This window comes from Moesziomyces antarcticus (assembly GCF_000747765.1).
Source record: "Moesziomyces antarcticus DNA, scaffold: scaffold_v10010, strain JCM 10317, whole genome shotgun sequence".
Lineage (NCBI taxonomy): Eukaryota > Fungi > Basidiomycota > Ustilaginomycetes > Ustilaginales > Ustilaginaceae > Moesziomyces > Moesziomyces antarcticus.
The window spans coordinates 377,387-393,899 of record NW_014639000.1 but is presented as its reverse complement, the minus strand read 5'-3'; the positions used below and the strand labels follow the sequence as shown (position 1 = coordinate 393,899).

General features: G+C 63.9%; 5 protein-coding genes across 5 annotated transcripts; 2 read left to right on the top strand and 3 right to left on the bottom strand.

The window, feature by feature from the left end:
• Positions 1 to 115: 115 nt before the first annotated feature.
• PAN0_010c4062 (cysteine proteinase) lies at positions 116 to 4,255 on the bottom strand (the record flags this gene model as incomplete). Its single annotated transcript, XM_014800516.1, has 1 exon — positions 116 to 4,255. The coding sequence occupies one exon, from the start codon at positions 4,253 to 4,255 to the stop codon at positions 116 to 118; it is 4,140 nt and encodes a 1,379-aa protein (XP_014656002.1).
• A 514-nt stretch (positions 4,256 to 4,769) lies between these two features.
• PAN0_010d4061 (ARM repeat-containing protein) lies at positions 4,770 to 11,216 on the top strand (the record flags this gene model as incomplete). The annotated part of the gene is made up of 1 exon (XM_014800515.1): positions 4,770 to 11,216. One exon carries the CDS (start codon positions 4,770 to 4,772, stop codon positions 11,214 to 11,216), a length of 6,447 nt encoding a protein of 2,148 aa, XP_014656001.1.
• Positions 11,217 to 11,267: 51 nt separating this feature from the next.
• Positions 11,268 to 12,476, bottom strand: PAN0_010c4060 (tRNA acetyltransferase; the record flags this gene model as incomplete). The annotated part of the gene is made up of 1 exon (XM_014800514.1): positions 11,268 to 12,476. One exon carries the CDS (start codon positions 12,474 to 12,476, stop codon positions 11,268 to 11,270), a length of 1,209 nt encoding a protein of 402 aa, XP_014656000.1.
• A 266-nt stretch (positions 12,477 to 12,742) lies between these two features.
• Positions 12,743 to 13,435, top strand: PAN0_010d4059 (uncharacterized protein; the record flags this gene model as incomplete). Its single annotated transcript, XM_014800513.1, has 1 exon — positions 12,743 to 13,435. One exon carries the CDS (start codon positions 12,743 to 12,745, stop codon positions 13,433 to 13,435), a length of 693 nt encoding a protein of 230 aa, XP_014655999.1.
• A 76-nt stretch (positions 13,436 to 13,511) lies between these two features.
• PAN0_010c4058 (PLP-dependent transferase) lies at positions 13,512 to 16,241 on the bottom strand (the record flags this gene model as incomplete). Its single annotated transcript, XM_014800512.1, has 1 exon — positions 13,512 to 16,241. The coding sequence occupies one exon, from the start codon at positions 16,239 to 16,241 to the stop codon at positions 13,512 to 13,514; it is 2,730 nt and encodes a 909-aa protein (XP_014655998.1).
• Positions 16,242 to 16,513: the final 272 nt, after the last annotated feature.

Sequence of the window (16,513 nt, the reverse complement as noted above, 5' to 3'; positions counted from 1 at the left end):
TCATCACCACCGCCAAGAGCCACGTCGTGACACTCGTTCAGTTGACTTATCACAATACACACACCGCACCGCACCGCAATGCACACTCTTTGCTTCTGGGGGACACTTGCATTGCTCACACGTCATCCGTGCGCGCACGTTTGACCGGACTCTCGACGCCCGCATCCCTCGCCGCGTCCGTCACGACCTCTGGCATCCTGACCTCGCCATCCCACCCGTTTGCCCCCTCCACTTGCTCCGGATTCTGTTCGATGACTCTGCAAATAGGATCTACGAGCTGCACATAATCCTCGCGGACATACGTGACCAAGTACGGCGTGGCGCCCGAACTGTCGCGCAGCACGCTGCCGAGCGAAGTCGACGTGACTGCCGAGTCGTTGTACTTGAACCACTTGTCCTCCTTGCCCCCACGCAGATTCAAAAAATAGTGGCCGTGACTCGCTTCGCCCCGATGCATGAAGACCGCCACCAACCGGTACGTGTATCGCTCCTCGCCTGCCCAGATTGCGGCCATCTCGCTCTTGAGCGCCGCGATCTCGGATTTGGCTTGCTCCATCTGCTCGCGCAGCACCTGCGCCTCGTCGCGCAACAACGTCGCCAGTCCCGCATCTACCAGTCCAGACACCCCAGTCTGCACCTCCGTCTTGACATCGGGAGTGTCGGGGGTGATGGATATCGTGTCCACGCCGGCGTCGGCAATTTGCTTGGCGCGCGATCGAGGCGAAACCGCCGGCGGCACATCCGCATCTCCACGCCGAGCCGCTTCAGCCTGAATGTCTGCCAGCTGCGCTTCGACATCGGCGAGCGACGGCAGCCTCGCCAGCTCCTCCACCGTATTGGCAGCCTGGCTGAGCGTCTGCGTCAGCGTCGACGCTCCGTCCCTGCACGCTGCCAGATGCGCACGCAGCTCCTCGATCCTCCTTCGCTTGGCCTGGTACTTTTCGCGCATCGCCAGCCGCGGCGCGTTCTCGGGATCTTTGGCGTCCAGATCCATATACCGGTCCATGTAGAGCACCTCGGGCATGTCGAGGTGCGCCTGCGACTTGAACGCGCGCATCGTGGCGCGGTCGTACTGCACGCGCTGCAGCTGGATCTGCAGCAACGGCGGCGCCGACAACAACGTCACCGACCTCCTCTGCACCGCCCCCGACGTCGCCACAAACGTGTCCGAGTCAAAGAAGCCGTCAAAGCCGTCATAGATGTCGCGCCCTTCCTCGAGCACGTCGATGGGCACGATCTTGAACACTTCGTGCTTGATGTGCATGCTTGGCTGCTTCACCTGCTGCGGTCGTCCGCCTCGGTCTGCAGAGCCATCAGCTGCAACACCGTCCGCCTCGATCCGCTGGCACGTCTGGCCCAGAAACAGCCTCGTGAGAAGGTCCTCACCCGTGCTGTCGCCCGACGACGCAGCACCAGTCGAGCCGGAAACCCGTGGCCCATCGTCCACGTCCATGCCGTTGCTCGCATTGGAAGCGCCATCTTGACCGACGGCTAGCGCAACTTCGAGCTGGAACATGCAGTTGTCCAGGCACTCGGACACATCCTGCTGCGCGCCCAGCTGCATCAGCGAGTTGCGGCGAGCCGGTGGCGGAACGGCTGGCGCGGTGGGCTTGCGTGCTGGACGAGGCGGCAGCGGAGGCGCGCGCGACGCTGCTGGCTCCAGCGGATCAGGTGCCGCTGCAGCTGAAGTCTCTGGCCCGTCACCAGTGATGTCCATCGATTCGCCAGCATCGACCGTCGGCGCGGATATCGCTTCTGGCTCAGCAACGTCGGCGGGCGCCGCTTCGGTCGTCTCCGCCGTGACGGAAGGCGGTTCCTCGGTCTGTGCCTCCGTGAACGGATTGCTCTCAGCCTCGAGCTCCTCGGCGCGCGAAGACACGAGGGCAAGATACGCGAGCTCACGCTCGGGCCGCACCGACAGCGCATTGGCGTAGATGAGATGATGGAAGAGCTGGGCCAGCTGAGCAACGAAGCGCCTGCTGCGCTCGAGCTCGCGCGGTGTGATGCGCTGGCCGCCCACTCTCCGTTCCGACACCACTGCAGAAAGGCTGTCCTGCTCTGCTTGAACGACTGGCGCGACCCGGAGCACGCGCGATCGGATCTCGGTGATCGAGAAAAAGTACTGCAGGACCGAGTTGAGGTAGCAGGTATTGCCGATGTTGTCGATGCCCGCGGGCACGTCTGCGGACGGCATCTGCTGCCAGCCCTCGTTGGCCGCGGCATCCTTCTCGCCAGTCTTGAGAAAGTGGCGCAGGTAGTTGCTGTTGCGATCCTCGGCGATGGCACGGAGCGCATGGCGGAGCAAGTCGCGCCGCGCCGGTGCGTCGGCAATGTAGAGATCGTAGATGGCGAGGAGGGTGGCGTCATCGAGATCACGATTGGCATCGAGCGTGGTGTAAGCCTGATCCACGTCCATGTCGACATCCTCTTCGAGCACCTGGACAAGGGTGGGCGGCATGCCCAGATGGGCGATGATGATCTTGAGCGCGTCCTTGACGGCGGCGTGCTCGGCGACATCAGCATTGACGAGCACCTCGCGGGCGCGCGCCTTGTACTGGCCTGCGATAAAGTCGTGCGGAATGCTGTCTCGTTCTACGTCCGGTCCGAGATGGTTCGAGGTGAGATTGAGACGCTCATAGGCCTTGTCGAGGTCGCGAGGCGAATATTTGCCCTGGCTGCGTTCGTACGCGACGAGTTCCTGAATGACGCGGGAGGTGCGTCGCTGCGCTTCGTAGACCTCGTCGAGGCTGGCAAAGAGATCAGCTGCGTGCTTGGGATTGGCCTCAAGATTGACGAGGTAGCCAAATTTGACGAGCTCGTCTCGCGTGGTGCTGGAGACGCCGAGCGCAAAGAGGGCGGCAAGCGTGTCGTTGGAGAGGTCGCGATTGAGGCTCATATCGAGGTGATCGCGCTGCTCGCGGATCATCTCGATGACCGACTCGGATGCAGACTCGACCTTGAGTTGGGTCGCCAGGGTGGGCTCCGTGTTCTGCAAGAGCGAGGAAGCGGGTTTCGTCTTTTGCAAAGCCTGGAGGTGGAAGGCGAGCCACACATGGAGCTCGAACCAGGCGCGAATGTGTCGGTGTAGTACAACGTCATCGCTGGATGTTGTCGAAGGAGCGTCCACTGGAGCCGACTTTGGAGCAACCAACGGCGGTCGGATGGCGTTGCGGCCATCGGGCAGGCGATCCTCTTTCCAGCCGAGGTCGAGGAAGATCTGACGAGAGTGCTGGTCCCAGCCGAGCTTCTGGGTGACCATGATGCTGGAGGTGGGTGCGGGTCGTCGCTCTCCATGGACAAAGTTGCCGATGATGCGCAAGAGGACGCGCAGGGCACGGACAAAGGTCTCGAGACCGGTGAGCCCGACGGCAGGATCGTTTACGCGCGACTCTTTGAAGCGGGAGAGCACGTGGCGGTCGATGACGGAGACGATGGTGTCTGGCGGGGTGGAGAGGAGCCGCCTGCCGGTGATCCAGCACTTGTGCATGTTGAACTCTTCGATGACAGGCAATGTCGCCTCGGGATGCTGGGCGTCCCATTTGTCGAGCAGACGAATGGGGTGGAGCTGCTCTTGGGGCGGTATTGACGTGGGCGCCGTCTCGAAGACGGATACGGAGTTTGGTGGCAAGTTGCAGACGTCGAACAGGTGGGAAGCGTCATAGACGGCAAAGTCGGGGAGTGGGGTTCGATAAACGTCGGACTGGTCGAGGATGACGCGCCACTCGAGCGTCTCTGCCACGAAGAGGGCGCTGGGATGTGGCAGGCATGCCTGGATCTCGGTGAGGGAAGGGGCGGGGACGCTGTCGGTGCTAGACGCTGCAACTGCTTCGGCGGGCTGTGTGGGCGGCGAGGGCTGCGAGGGCTCGCTTTCGCGGTGGGCTGTGATCTTGCTGAGGCTGAGCTGCGGGTTGAAGAGCAAGCCGGACTCGTGCAAGGCGGTGGGCAGGAGAAGGTGGAAGGTGCCGACGGGCGTCGATTTCGACCTGTCTGGTAATGCTGCTGCCGAGTCGGGGCCAGCCTCGTTGTATGCGTACTCTGGAGGCGGCGAGACGGGGACGTCCCAGCCCGTTATTGTGGGTGGGAGAGGCTCCAATTTGGTGCCGAAGGGCACGCTAGAGTCTTGGCCAAAGACCTTCTTGTGGTCCTCCTCGTTGATGGTGATGTCGACGGGAGCGCTGTCTTCTGCAGCAGCATTTGCGGTAACATTGTCGACGATGCTGATGGGCTCAAAGTCGCCGTGCTGATCGCCTCCCATCGTGGTGGTGTGCACGGCACGGCAGCCGCGGTCGATGTTGTGGGTTGGAAAGACCGCGCTGTATTCCTGTGCTTGCTCGATGTCGGCGACGCAAGGATGATGTGGAAGGAGAAGAAGAAGCAAGTTGGGAAGCACCGCTTCGTTTTGCTGCGCTTTTCGACTCGAAGCCACGCAACCGAGCCAACTAAGCTTTGGCTGGCTGGCCAGCAGCAGCAGAAGCAGGTGGAGGCCAGTGCGCGTTTTTTGGGGATCGATCGGGGTGCCGATTCCGAGATGGGCTCGGCTTCTTGATCACACGCTTCGCCCCACCGCGAGAAGAGGTGAGGAACGCACAACGCACGATCCAGCTCGCACTTGGTCCTTCCACCTTACCCACACGCTTGCTGTTGCTCCAGCAACCTTGCTTGCTCCCCACCACCGTTTCATTTGCACCCGTGCGATCATTCTCAGGATCCCCTGTGGACGCTTCCACTCACACGGCGACTGCGAAACGGTTCGACATCGCCCCTAGGCCATGGCCTCGACTCGCGCGATGGGCAGCCAGGCTGAGCCACACACACAGGCACAGTACGCCGACGCTCTTCAGCTCGATGAGGCGAGGCTCCAGGCGGCTACCTCGTCCGATCAGGGCGAGGTGTTCGTCATCGAATGGCTCGCCAAGGCCGAGCACGCGCTTGCCAACGCCGATGTCGACACCATCAAGTCCGTCCAGTCCGCCTTCGAAGCCGCCGTGCTCAAGCTCGCGTGTCCAAGCGTCACTTTTGGCAAGGGTGACGAATCTGCCATCGTAGTCGCAGCCAACATCGCGATTCCGCGCCCAGGACGGCCCACCCGCCGCCTCCTCGCACGCTGTGTCCTCCTCCTCTTCCGTCGCATCGACTCGCGCTCGCTCTTCGACATGCTTCAGAACCTCCTTCGTGTCGCTGGCGAAGAAACAAAGGGCAAGACTGCCGAGCGCGAGGTCCGCGTCGCTGCTCTTTACATCCTCGGTGAGGTCTTCGGCGCGCTTGGCCAGCAGATCATGTCGCTATTCAACGAGGTCGTCATCGTCACACAGAGAGTGTTCAAGCAAGCAAGCCATCCCGTCATCCTCCGCTACCACGCCCTCCTCACGCTCCAAAAGACTCTCCAGGTCGCAGGAAAGAGTCTCGGAGATCAGTCCGGCAAGGATCTCATCAAGGCGCTCCGTCAGGCGCTCGCAGATCGCGCCGGCGCCGTCGTGCGTGGAAGCGCAGAATGCCTCCTCGCCGTCGTCCAGAATGCGCAGCTCATCACAACGCGCAACGAGGTCGAGACGCTCCTCGCTCCAGCGCTCAAGAGCATCGAGTCCGCCGACTTTGTCACCAAGCGCGCGCTCAGCCGCACCATCGCCGGCCTTCTCGCCGCCACCCAGATCGAGCAGGCGCCTCCCGCTCCGCCAACCACAAAGAAGACCGCCAAAAAGAACAAGGACGGCGCACAGGCTGGTGACGACGATTCCGACGACGACGATGCCGTCGTGTCAGCTGCAGCCGCCGCCGCCAGCGCGCCTCGCGCCATGATGACGCCCGTCGGCATGCTCGACCAGCTCTCGCTTCCCTTCCTTCGAAGCTCATCCAGCCGCAAGACCCGCGCTGCGCTCCTCGACGTCTACGCCACCCTCTTCGAGTCTCTGGGTGCCTCCTGGGTCGTAGCAAACTACACCGTCATCCTCAAGCATCTCATCGACGACCTTCCCAACCACTCGCGCGGTTCTTCGCTCAGCCGCGCAGACGTGCTCAACGTCCGCACCGGCGTCACCGTCATCCTGCGCAAGCTCGTCGGCGAGAGGATGCTCGGCGAGCAGGCTCAGGTTCTCGCCATCCAGGAGATCTCGATCAACTATCTCAAGAGGTGGCCCGCCGTCATGCCGGATCAGCAGCCTCCGTCCAAGACCACCCTCACCCTCGCTCTCGCAGAGGTGGCCGGCTTGCTCGTTCAGCTCGGAAGCGTTCCCCCGCAGGTCCTCGACGTCGCATACGACCCCCTCATCCGCTGCCTCGCCCACCCCAGCCACTCGGTCCAGACCCACGCCGCCTGGTGCCTCAAGACCCTCTGCCAGGTCGCACCCATCCACCTCTCCTCCACCCTCACCGCCGTCTTGGAGTTACTCAACCGCGACCTCACCACCCTCACAAATGGCTCGGCCTCGGTTGGCGCCGCACAGCTCTCCAAGCGCGCAAACGGACACGCCAAGGGTCTCGCCGCCCTCATCAGCATCGTGCCTCAACGTCCACTCTACACCTCCTTTGCCATCAGCTCCAAGGTGCTCTCCCTCGCCATCCAGCTGCTCAAGAACAGCGGCAACCACGACCTCGCCGTTTCCTCCGTCGAGATCTCGGTCGCCTGGACCCTCATCGCTTCCCTCATGTCGCTCGGGCCCAACTTTGTCCGCCTTCACCTTCCGCAGCTGCTCATCCTCTGGCGCAACTCGCTGCCCAAGCCAACCTCCAAAGACACCGCGCCAGCGCCTTCCACGCGTTCGGACGCAGAGTCGGCCTTCCTCCTGCACGTCCGAGAGAGGACGCTCAGCTCGATTCTCGCTTTCCTTCTGCACAACGGCTCGACACTAGTCACGCTCGACACGGCACGACGCATCGTCGCCCTGCTCAGCAACGCGCTCGCCTTTGCCGATGGTTTCGTGGCCCAGAACCCGCACCTTCTGCAGGAACACACGCCGGGCGCAGGTCGCTCTGCGCTCTCGTTGCTCGATCGCGAGTTCCTGCTTCGACGCCGTCTCTTCCAGTGCCTTGGCGTGCTTGCTCAGAACCCGGCCATGGAGCCCATGCAGGCCGGTCTGATCAAGTCCACCATCCAGGTGTTTGCCGACCCGGATCGCTACGTTGGCAGCTCCGCACAGGCGGCCATCGCCGCGAGCGCCGGCAACTTCACCAGCGTCTGGGAGATGGCCGACGGCTACGCGTTTGGCGTCACCAGCTTGCAACGCGACGCCGAGACGTTTGTCTCGGATCCCGTCGATACGCTCAACGCATGCAGCGCCACCGCCCGCATCGATCTGCTCAATCGCGATCTGATCGAAGTGCAGCTCGACGCGCTGCAACGACGCCCCGTGCTCGGTGCGGCCGAGCACGACGAGCTCTTCCTCTACTCGGCGGTCCGTCCGTCTTCGACCAGCCAGACTTCCACCGACCTGAGCCGTCTTGGTAGTCACTTGGAGCTGCGCGAGTCAGCGCGTTTGTCGCCTTCGGCGGCCACGGGCGTCGTCGATGCCGCCATCCAGCTCTTTACTGTGCTGCTCCCCTACCAGGAACGCGACGTCCAGGTGGCGGCCATCGAGGCCATGCTCGCCCACACCAAGAGCACGAAACTCGACAGAAATCCGGGCCGCAAGCAGGCGATCCAGGTCAACGTCGTCGTCGCCATCCTCGGTGCGCTCCGTGTGGCTGTTCAAGGAGGAACGGGCGCCAGTGGCAAGCGACCCGGTGGATTCAACAATGACCGTCTCAGCGCATCCATCAAGGACCTGCTTCAGGAAGCGCTTCTGCAGGCAGACCCAGCTCTGCGCGCGGCGGCGAGCGAAGCGTATGGCAAGTTGGCGGCTGTGGCGGGCTCGCAAGCCTTGTCTAGCCAGGTGCAGTTCCTCGTAGACCAGATCGTGGGCAACCGCGACCCGGATGCGCGAGCCGGATGCGCACTTGCCTTTGGCTCGGTGTACAAAGAGGTCGGTGGTCTCGCCGCCGGCCCGCTCACCAAGACCATTGTCAATGTGCTCATGTCGCTCTCGAACGATCCTCATCCGACGGTGCACTACAATGCGCTCGAGGCGCTTCACGTCGTAGTCGACTCGGCCGGTCTGAGCTACAGTCCGTACGTGGCGAGCACGCTGGGGATGCTCGTCAAGCTGTACATGCTCGACACGCACGAGCCCGAGGGAGGCAGTGCGGGCTCGGTGAACCTGCGCGCGGATCTGCCGGCGCACCAGGCGGTGTGTCGCGTGGTGAATGCGCTCATTGGCGTGCTGGGTCCCGACCTGCAGGAATCGGCGCGCGTGCGCGGCCTCATCCACTGCCTGCTCTCCGAGTTCGCGCACGAGAGCGATGCCGGCGTCGTGGTGGAGTCGACCAAGGCGCTGCAGCACTTCAACCTGTTTGCGGCGCAGTTTGTCGACATCGCCAAGTGGATCGCGCAGCTGCGCACGCAGCTCAACGGCAAACAGCGCACGCTCAAGCTCGCCGCCACCACGGCCTTCTACCAGCTGGTGCAGCGCGAGGCGCTTGCCATGAGTCGCATCGGCGGCGACCAGCTCGTCGAAGAGTTCTTTGCGCAGCTCGACGAGGATCCCAAGCTGGACGGCGCGCGCGAGGTGATCATCAGCTGGCTGCACAAGACGGCCGATCTGGCACCCAGCGGCTGGATCGACCTGTGCCAGCGCATCATGTCTTCCGCGCCGGCTCGCCAGACGCCTTCGGACGCCAGCAAGCGCAAGGATGCACAGCCGAGTCTCGCCACCATGCTGCAGGATGAGGAGGCGGCGACCATCGACCTGGGCGCCGACACGAATGCAGTCAAGCTCAACGCGACCGGTGGCAGCCGTTGGCGCACGCAGCTGTTCGCGCTCCAGTGCCTGCACCAGGTGTTTGTGACGGTGCGCAATGCGGGCAAGCACGAGCACTTCAGCACGCCGTCGGGCGCAAGAAACGACGCGGCTTCGCCCCAGCGTCGGCTGCTGATGAGCAGTCGCGTCGTCGACCTCATCCGCATGGCATTCACCGCCAGCACATCGGCCAACATCGAGATCCGGCTCGAGGGCCTGGTGGTGCTGCGCGACGTGATTGAGGCGTTCAAGCTGGCGCGCGATCCGGACTTTGAAGAGGCGCTGCTGCTCGAGCAACACCAGGCGCCCATCACCGCCGCGCTGACGCCGGCGTTCCTGGCCGACTCGACACCCGAAGTCCTCGCCGCCGCCGTCGAGGTGTGCGCGGTGTTCGTGTCGTCCGGCGTGATCAAGGAGGTGAGCCGCATGGGGCGGATCCTCAAGCAGCTCGTGTCGGCGCTCGACAGCTGCATGCAGCCGAGCATGGCGCAGCTGGGCGATGTCAAGGATCTCTCGCAGAACGCCAATGCCATGCTCAAGATCGCCGTCTTCACGGCGTGGGCCGAGCTGCAGACGGCGAGCGCGACGCAGAGCTATCTGGTGGACGTGGTCAAGCCGCACGTGGCGCGCGTCGCGCCGTACTGGATCGCGTGTCTGCGCGAGTACGCCAAGATCCGCTCCGACCCCGAGATGGATGCGGGCGGCGCACCCGGTGGACCGGGACCCTCGATCAACGCCAGCCTCGACTCGCAGTACGCCGGTCTGGCGCGCGAGGTGGTGCTGCCGTACCACGAGCGCTCGTGGCACAAGATCCTCCAGGCCGTCACGGGGCTTCTTTCCGACAACGACGCCGTCGTGCTAGCGGCCATGGATGGCGGCACGAGTCCGGCGCCGGCGGGTGCGCCACCCAAGGCACGCAGCGAGCCTTGTCTGTTCTTCTTTGTGCTGTACGGACTGGCGTTCGAGGCGCTCGCCACGCGGTCGTCGACGAGCATCGAGACGGCGCACGAGGGGCAGGTGCTGCGCATCTCGCTGCGCGCCATGACGGCGCTGAGCAAGCCGCCGGTGGCGGGCACGGCGCTTCTGCAGGAGGCCCTCTTTTCGGAGCTGTGCAATCTGTGGTATCGGCTGGTGATGACCGAGCCGCCTGCGGTGCAGATCTCGGTGCTCGAGACGATCGGAGGCATGGCGGCATCGTACGGCAAGCTGCTGCTGTCATCAGACGACGAGGCGGCGGCCGAGGCGGGCAAGTTGCCGGGCGAGGCGAAGCTGAGCCAGTGTCTGCGCGTGGTGGTGTGTGTGCTGCAGCACGTGCGCACCGCGCGCGGCACGGTGGACGACAAGGCGGCGCTGCTGCGCGTGGCCTACTCGGCGTACATCGGCATCGTCGGTCTGTACCCCAAGGCGGTGCAGGAGGATCTGTTTGCGGTGGGCTTCTACACGTATGCCGAGATGCTGCGCGACGAGACGTCCGAGCACGACATTGTGGGTGCGGCGTTGAGCCCGCTCAAGGACCTGTGTGAGCGGTCGGCCAAGTCGGTCAAGCCGGGAAGCGATGTGCTGCAGCGAGCGGTGCATGGATTTTTGTCGCAGGCGCTGCAGCATGTGGACGACCTGCGCACACGCTCGGGCCGTGTGGCGCTCAACAAGACCAAGAACAGCCTGCTGGCGGTGGTGGTGGTGCTCACCTCGATCCCGGTCAACGTGAAAGTGTCGCAGGCGGTGGCAGAGCATGCGTGCTACCTGATTGTACAGAAGCTGCTGCGCTTCGAGGAGGAGGTGGAGCAGTGGCAGCAGACGCGCAGCGAGGATGCACTGCCCGAAGGCGTCGAGGAGATCGGACTGACCGCGGTCAATTGTGCGCGCACGGTGGTGCTGGCTTCGTCGCGCGGCAATGCAGCGCTGCTGTACTGCGTCGGACAGCTGCTGCCGGGACTGATCGAGTTCATCTGCCGTGCAGGGCCGTTGGTGGCATCCTCGGCCGCCGGAGCACGTACGCCACTAGCCGCGCTGCGCGGAGCGGTCGAGGACGTGATCAAGACGTTCTCAGGCCTCGTAGCCACGCTTCCCGCCGAGGGTGACTTCCGTGCACGCGCGCTGGGGATCATCATGCCGACGTTGCTGGTGCTGCTCTCGCCCTCGGCGGCTGCGGGCACGCCCGGTGCGGACATGCACGTCTTCACCACACGCCAGCTCATCACTCTCGCCGCGCAGCATGCTGCGGCGTTCAAAGAAGCCACCGCCGCCCTGGCGCCCGAGCGCAGGACCGCCCTCGAGACCGCAGTGAGGGCCCAGCTGAGCGCAGGCACACAGCCGAGTGCCAGTGCACCGGCGGGCGGCAAGAAGGACCAACAGGCTTCCATCGCACTCAAGTCGTTCGGCGCCTAGTTTTGCATTCATAGAGAAGGGAAATGCTACAACATGATCGAGACCCGCTGGTCAGAACAGTCGGAACGCCGACATGTCTTGTGGGTCTGATGCAGCCTGCTTTTCTTCCTGCACAGGCGCACCGGTCTCGGTCTCGGCTTGCACCGCAGGTTGAGCGGCTGCTTGCGGCTCCTTACCGTCTGCTTTTGTTTCCGCCGCTTCTGTTTCGGCTTTGCCTTGTACGAGGTTATCGGCGACCCTACCGTGTGCGTCGCCTTCGTTTGTCTGCGCCAGAGATTGGAGGTTCAGCTTCTTGAACCTGTTGTAGTCGCGGACGACGCTGATGGCCGCTGCGTTCTTGACGACCTCGACGACGATCCACAGATCCGGCTCGGTAAGGTTGGCATTATGGATCCTCCTCCTCTCGCCTCCCTCGCTCTCGGGGTCGGCGGTGGGGATGTTGGCGGCGATGGTCTGTATGACGTCGTTGCGCTTGAGCTGCGAATGAGAGCGGATGCGCGGGTCGATCTTGAACGTTCTCCCCTCGCTCTCGTTTGTGCCGAAGAAGCCGGGCAGCACGGTGCGCGCGAGGTCGGCGAGCGCAGTGGCGTTGGCGGGACACGTGGTCGAAACGGGCGTGAGGCGCTGCACGAAGCGCGAGCGCGCGACGCCCGTCGACTCGACCTCTTCCAGCAGCGTGTAGGTGAGCAGATACGGGTCGAAGGGCGGAGCGACCGAGATGAAGACCAGACACTCGGTGTCCGTCTCGACACTGCGGAATCGCACCGCCTTGCCTCCGAGGCCACGCCGACGCTCGGACGACTTGATATCGCGCAGCTCTGCCGCGATCTGCGCCTCGATGTCGCCATCCCCTGCCTTGTCTGCCTTGTCTTCCTTCGCGATAGTCTCGGTCTCAGGGGCCTTGGTTTCGACGGCCTTGGTTTCGGTGCTGGATGATGCGGCGGCGCCATTGCGAAGCGCGTCCATGTCCTCTTCATCGTCAGCATCGCCTACTGGAGCAGCACTTGGCTCAGGGATGGGCTGCGGTGCAATGCCGGGGTAGAGTCGGTCGGCGAGCTCGTTGAGCATGTCGATGAACTGGAGCGCCGCTTTGCGTTCCTTGCCCTGCACACACGTCACAAAGATGCCGGGCCCCGAGATGTTGCGCGACGGGACGCGGTAGACCTGGTTGTACGCAGGCTTGGAGCGCTTGTACCCGCCTGCGTCCGCCGGAGCATCACGGTTGAACCCGGGGCCAGAGCGTTTGCGTTTGGAAGGCATGGCCGATGTGTGCTTTTGCTTTTGGTGGTTGTGGGTAGCAGGAAGAATGCCAGAAGGGCCGTCCGAGAAAAGTGAGAATTTCCGGCAGAGGACGAGGGAAGTCGGAAGTCGGAATACGGGCGGTCCCACCGAAGCCCCAAAAAGTTACTCTTCTTTGCTCTCACATCTGGCGGGTGTGAGTGGAGGAGGATGAGGGCTTTGACACATTGCCCTCACTCGACCCACCACCACCATCACCGCCGAGGGAAGCGGGGTGGACTTCGGCCATGGACTTGAATCAACAGCGCGACGATCCGCACGGCGTGCAGAGGCTGCTCGATATTCTGCGGCGCCAGCAGGATGCCTCCTCGTCATCAGCCGCTCCACCCTCCAACCCGTTTGCTTCAGCATCGCAGCCCGAGGCAGACGCACACGCCTCGTCGGACGCGGCTGCACAGCGTCGTCGCGCCTACGCCTCGTCGTCCTCAGCGTACACACCCGCAGAGGCGCCCTTCGATCCGTACGCGTTCAACCCGTTCAGCGCTGCCAACCCCGTCCTCGACGCGCCTCCGACCGTTCCGCCGAAGAAGGACGCGCCACGCGACCTGGCGTCGCTGAGCTTTGCCGAGTCGCTGCCGATCCTGTCAGGTCTCGCTGCGGATGCGGGGCTTATGCGCCGGCTGAGGGTGCTGCGCACACAGCAGCGCGAGCTCGAGCGCCGGCTCGCCAAGGAGTACCAACAGTTCGCAGCGACCAAGGAGCGCCAGTACCCGCACGTCAAGCAGCGCAAGGAGGAGGACCACCGCCGGCGCGCCGACGCACTTGCGCAGTGGGACAAGTGTCTGCAGGCGCAGCAGCACGAGCTCGCGCGCGTGGGCGTGCCCACCTTTGTGCCGACAACAGACAGACGCAAGGTCGAAACGCAGCGCAAGGTGCTGGCGGTCCTGGTTGATATGCTCGACGATCAAGAGCCATCATAGCAACACGTGCAACACACAAGTGCAACTGCCCAGAGTCTCACGGTTGTGGAAATTAAGCGATGGAACTGAGGGAAGGCTACGAGGTGGCGGAGCGCAGTGCATTGTGCAGCACGCGTTCCGAGGTGCGCAGCACGCTAGGCGGGGTGTTGAGCGACGACATGAGGTAGATGACGTTGCCCAGCGGGCGCGCATGCACGTTGTACGGCAGAGTCTCCTCATCCTCCGGCTGCTGCGTGGGCACACTGGGATGGCCCTGGCTGGCCGACTTTGCGTACCGCAGCTTCTTGAGCACATCCACGGCCGCAGTCGAAGTGTATCCGCCCTGGTTGTCTTTAATCGCCACCTTGAGGACGCAGCCCATGGCGACAGCATGATCGACTCCCTCCAGCGCCGTCAGCTCCTCCACCGCATCCTTGGACCAGAACGACCAGACGCCCTTCTCCCCCGCCTGCCACTGTGCCCGAGCCTGCTTCCAGTCAGACGACTGCTTGAGCGTCTCGATCGCACTGAGCGTCTCGATCGCCACCGCACAGCCGATCGGATGCGCCGTGTAGCTGTGTCCGTGCAGCAGCGCATCGACCTTGGAGTCGGAGCGGTTGAACACGTCAAAGATGGCCGAAGACGCAAGCGTGACCGACATGGGCACCATGCCTCCCGTGAGGATCTTGGCGAGCACCGAGATGTCGGGCGTAGTTCCCAGCACCGATGCGGTCGTGCATGCACCCAGACGATAGAGCCCCGCGAACACCTCGTCAAAGATCACGGGGATCCCCTGCCACCCTTCCGCAGCGACGGCGGTGGATGACGAGAGTGGGGGGTCGGTGAGCGAGAAGAGGTCCTGGCTGGCACGGCACGTGTCGATGAGCACACGCTGGAAGAGCGGGTCGACAAACACCATGCCGCCAGCACCCATGACGAGCGGCTCGAGCACGAGCGCGCCAAACTTGCGTCCCTGCTCCTTGGTGAGCCTGCGCAGCGTATCGCGGATCGAGTCGGTGTAGAACTGCACCAGCGGATCGTTTGCCTTGAGTCGGGCCTCGACGTCGTACACCTCTTGCATTGACGAGTAGGTGCGTTCGAACACGGCCCCTTCGGCACCCTTAAGCTCGTTGGGCAGGTGGAGCGTGCGCATGCGGTCGGCAAGGTCCCTATCCGCCACCTGGAGCGAGATGGTCACACTTCCTGCGCTGCGCTGTTCGACGGTGGGAGGGTCGAACCAAAAGCCTCGGCCGCGGTACCAGTGCACGGCCTCGCTGTACACGCTCGGCTCGCACGCATCCATGGCGCCAATCGTATCGCCATGGTAGCTGCCCTTAAGCCCGAGCACCTCCCACTCCTGCTTGGGTCTGCCACCCCTATACCCCGGTTGCTGGCCCGGCTTGGCCTTCTCCGCCGCCCTGTCGCTCGAGGCCTGCACGCCATAGCGCGCAATCGACGCCTGCAGCGCCATCTTGAGCGCCACCTCCATGCCCGTACTTCCGTCGTCGCTGAAAAACACCCTGTCCGCCCATGCATACCCTGGATTCGTCTGGAGCGAAGCCTCGGCGGTGGTTTTGCCCGTGAGCTGTTCTGCGAGCTGGAGGGCTGGTTCGTGCGTGCCGTTGGGGAAGAGCACATGTCCGTATCGTCCCGCCGCATGCGCTGCGGCCGTCACGAGTCGCTGGGGTGCATGTCCCAAACACTGCGTCCACCAACTTGCACTTCCGTCAAACACGGGCTGCAAAAGTCCCCCGCCACCTCCGCTGCTGTTGGCGGGGCGTTGGTCGAGCATGCTGAAGAAGTCGCCGTAGGCGCTGTCGATCACGTTGACCTCGGCGTTGGTGCGCGTGAGCTGGTGCTGGGTGAAGGGCCACCAGCACGTGTCGCGCGTGCGCTGCGCCATGCTGCCCAGCTCGCGGATGCGCGCTGCGTGTCGCGAGCGCAGGTGTCGCACCACACCGTACACTCCGTCCGCGCTTTCTTCCGCCGACTCGGGCGTGCGACCCCTGACGAGCCCCTGGTAAAAGCGCGCCATGGCTGCACGGTCGGCAGCACTGTCGACGTTGCGCGTGGGTGGCGGACCGTACGTGTGGGAATCGTTCGGACCACCCAGACCAAACACGGGGATGTTGTGTTCGTCAGCAAAGAACTTGCGCAGGTACTCGACGTTGCCGTAGCGCGGCGAGGGGAAGAGCAGCACCGCCTCCACGTCGTATCCTGCCACCAGCAGGCTTTCGAATGCGGACCTTGTGGTGCTAATCCCCCCGAGCTCAGCCGATCCCACGAGCACCGTCGGCATCCTCAACGGACGCAGAAGATGCGACTGGGACAGCCCGCTCGGACCGGGAGAATGCACGCCGCCGGCCGTCTCGACGTACGCCACTGCGCCCTCGTGCTGTGCTGCCGCAGCAGCGTGGATCCAGTTGCCGACGTCGCGCACAAACTCCTCGTCGCTAGGCGGTGCAGGTTCCTGTCCCGTCTCCCGCTCCGCCAGCTTGGCGCGACGCTCGAGCTCGACCGCAAGGTGCGGGCTCACCGGTTCGGTGAACCTGTACAGCGTCTTGTACTGGGCACGCGGCACGTAGCGCGACACGTGTGCATCGTCGGCGTCCGTCAGCGCACCCGTCGAGACCGGCTTCAGATAGTGCACGCGCTCTCCCAGCCCCTGTGCCGATGCCGCAAACACATCCTCCGGCCCCGCCGAGGTGGAGCCGAGCGGCAGCGCCGACGACGCCAGACACAGCGCCGTCGTAAAGATGGTCTTGCCCACATCGGTGTTTGCGCCAAACACCTGGTGCAAGCGCAGGTGCGGGTACAAATGCGCCATCCCGGCCAAGTCTTCCGATGAGGGAGGTCGCTGAGAGAGAGAGAGAGATGGAGGTGTAGTCGATGGTCAAGAAGCAAAGATGAGCTTAGTCGAGCATGCTGCTGATCCCCAACAAACGCTCGCCGGTTCTTCTTGGCCCGCCTGAGCCGACAAATTCGGCGAAAGAGCTCTGCGCGGCAGACGCGCCTAAAAAAGGGCACCGGCAGCGAAGAGGCCGTGCGCAACGCGATACGCGCCCCAGCCGCCCCACCTTCCAAAGGCCGCGCGCCCTT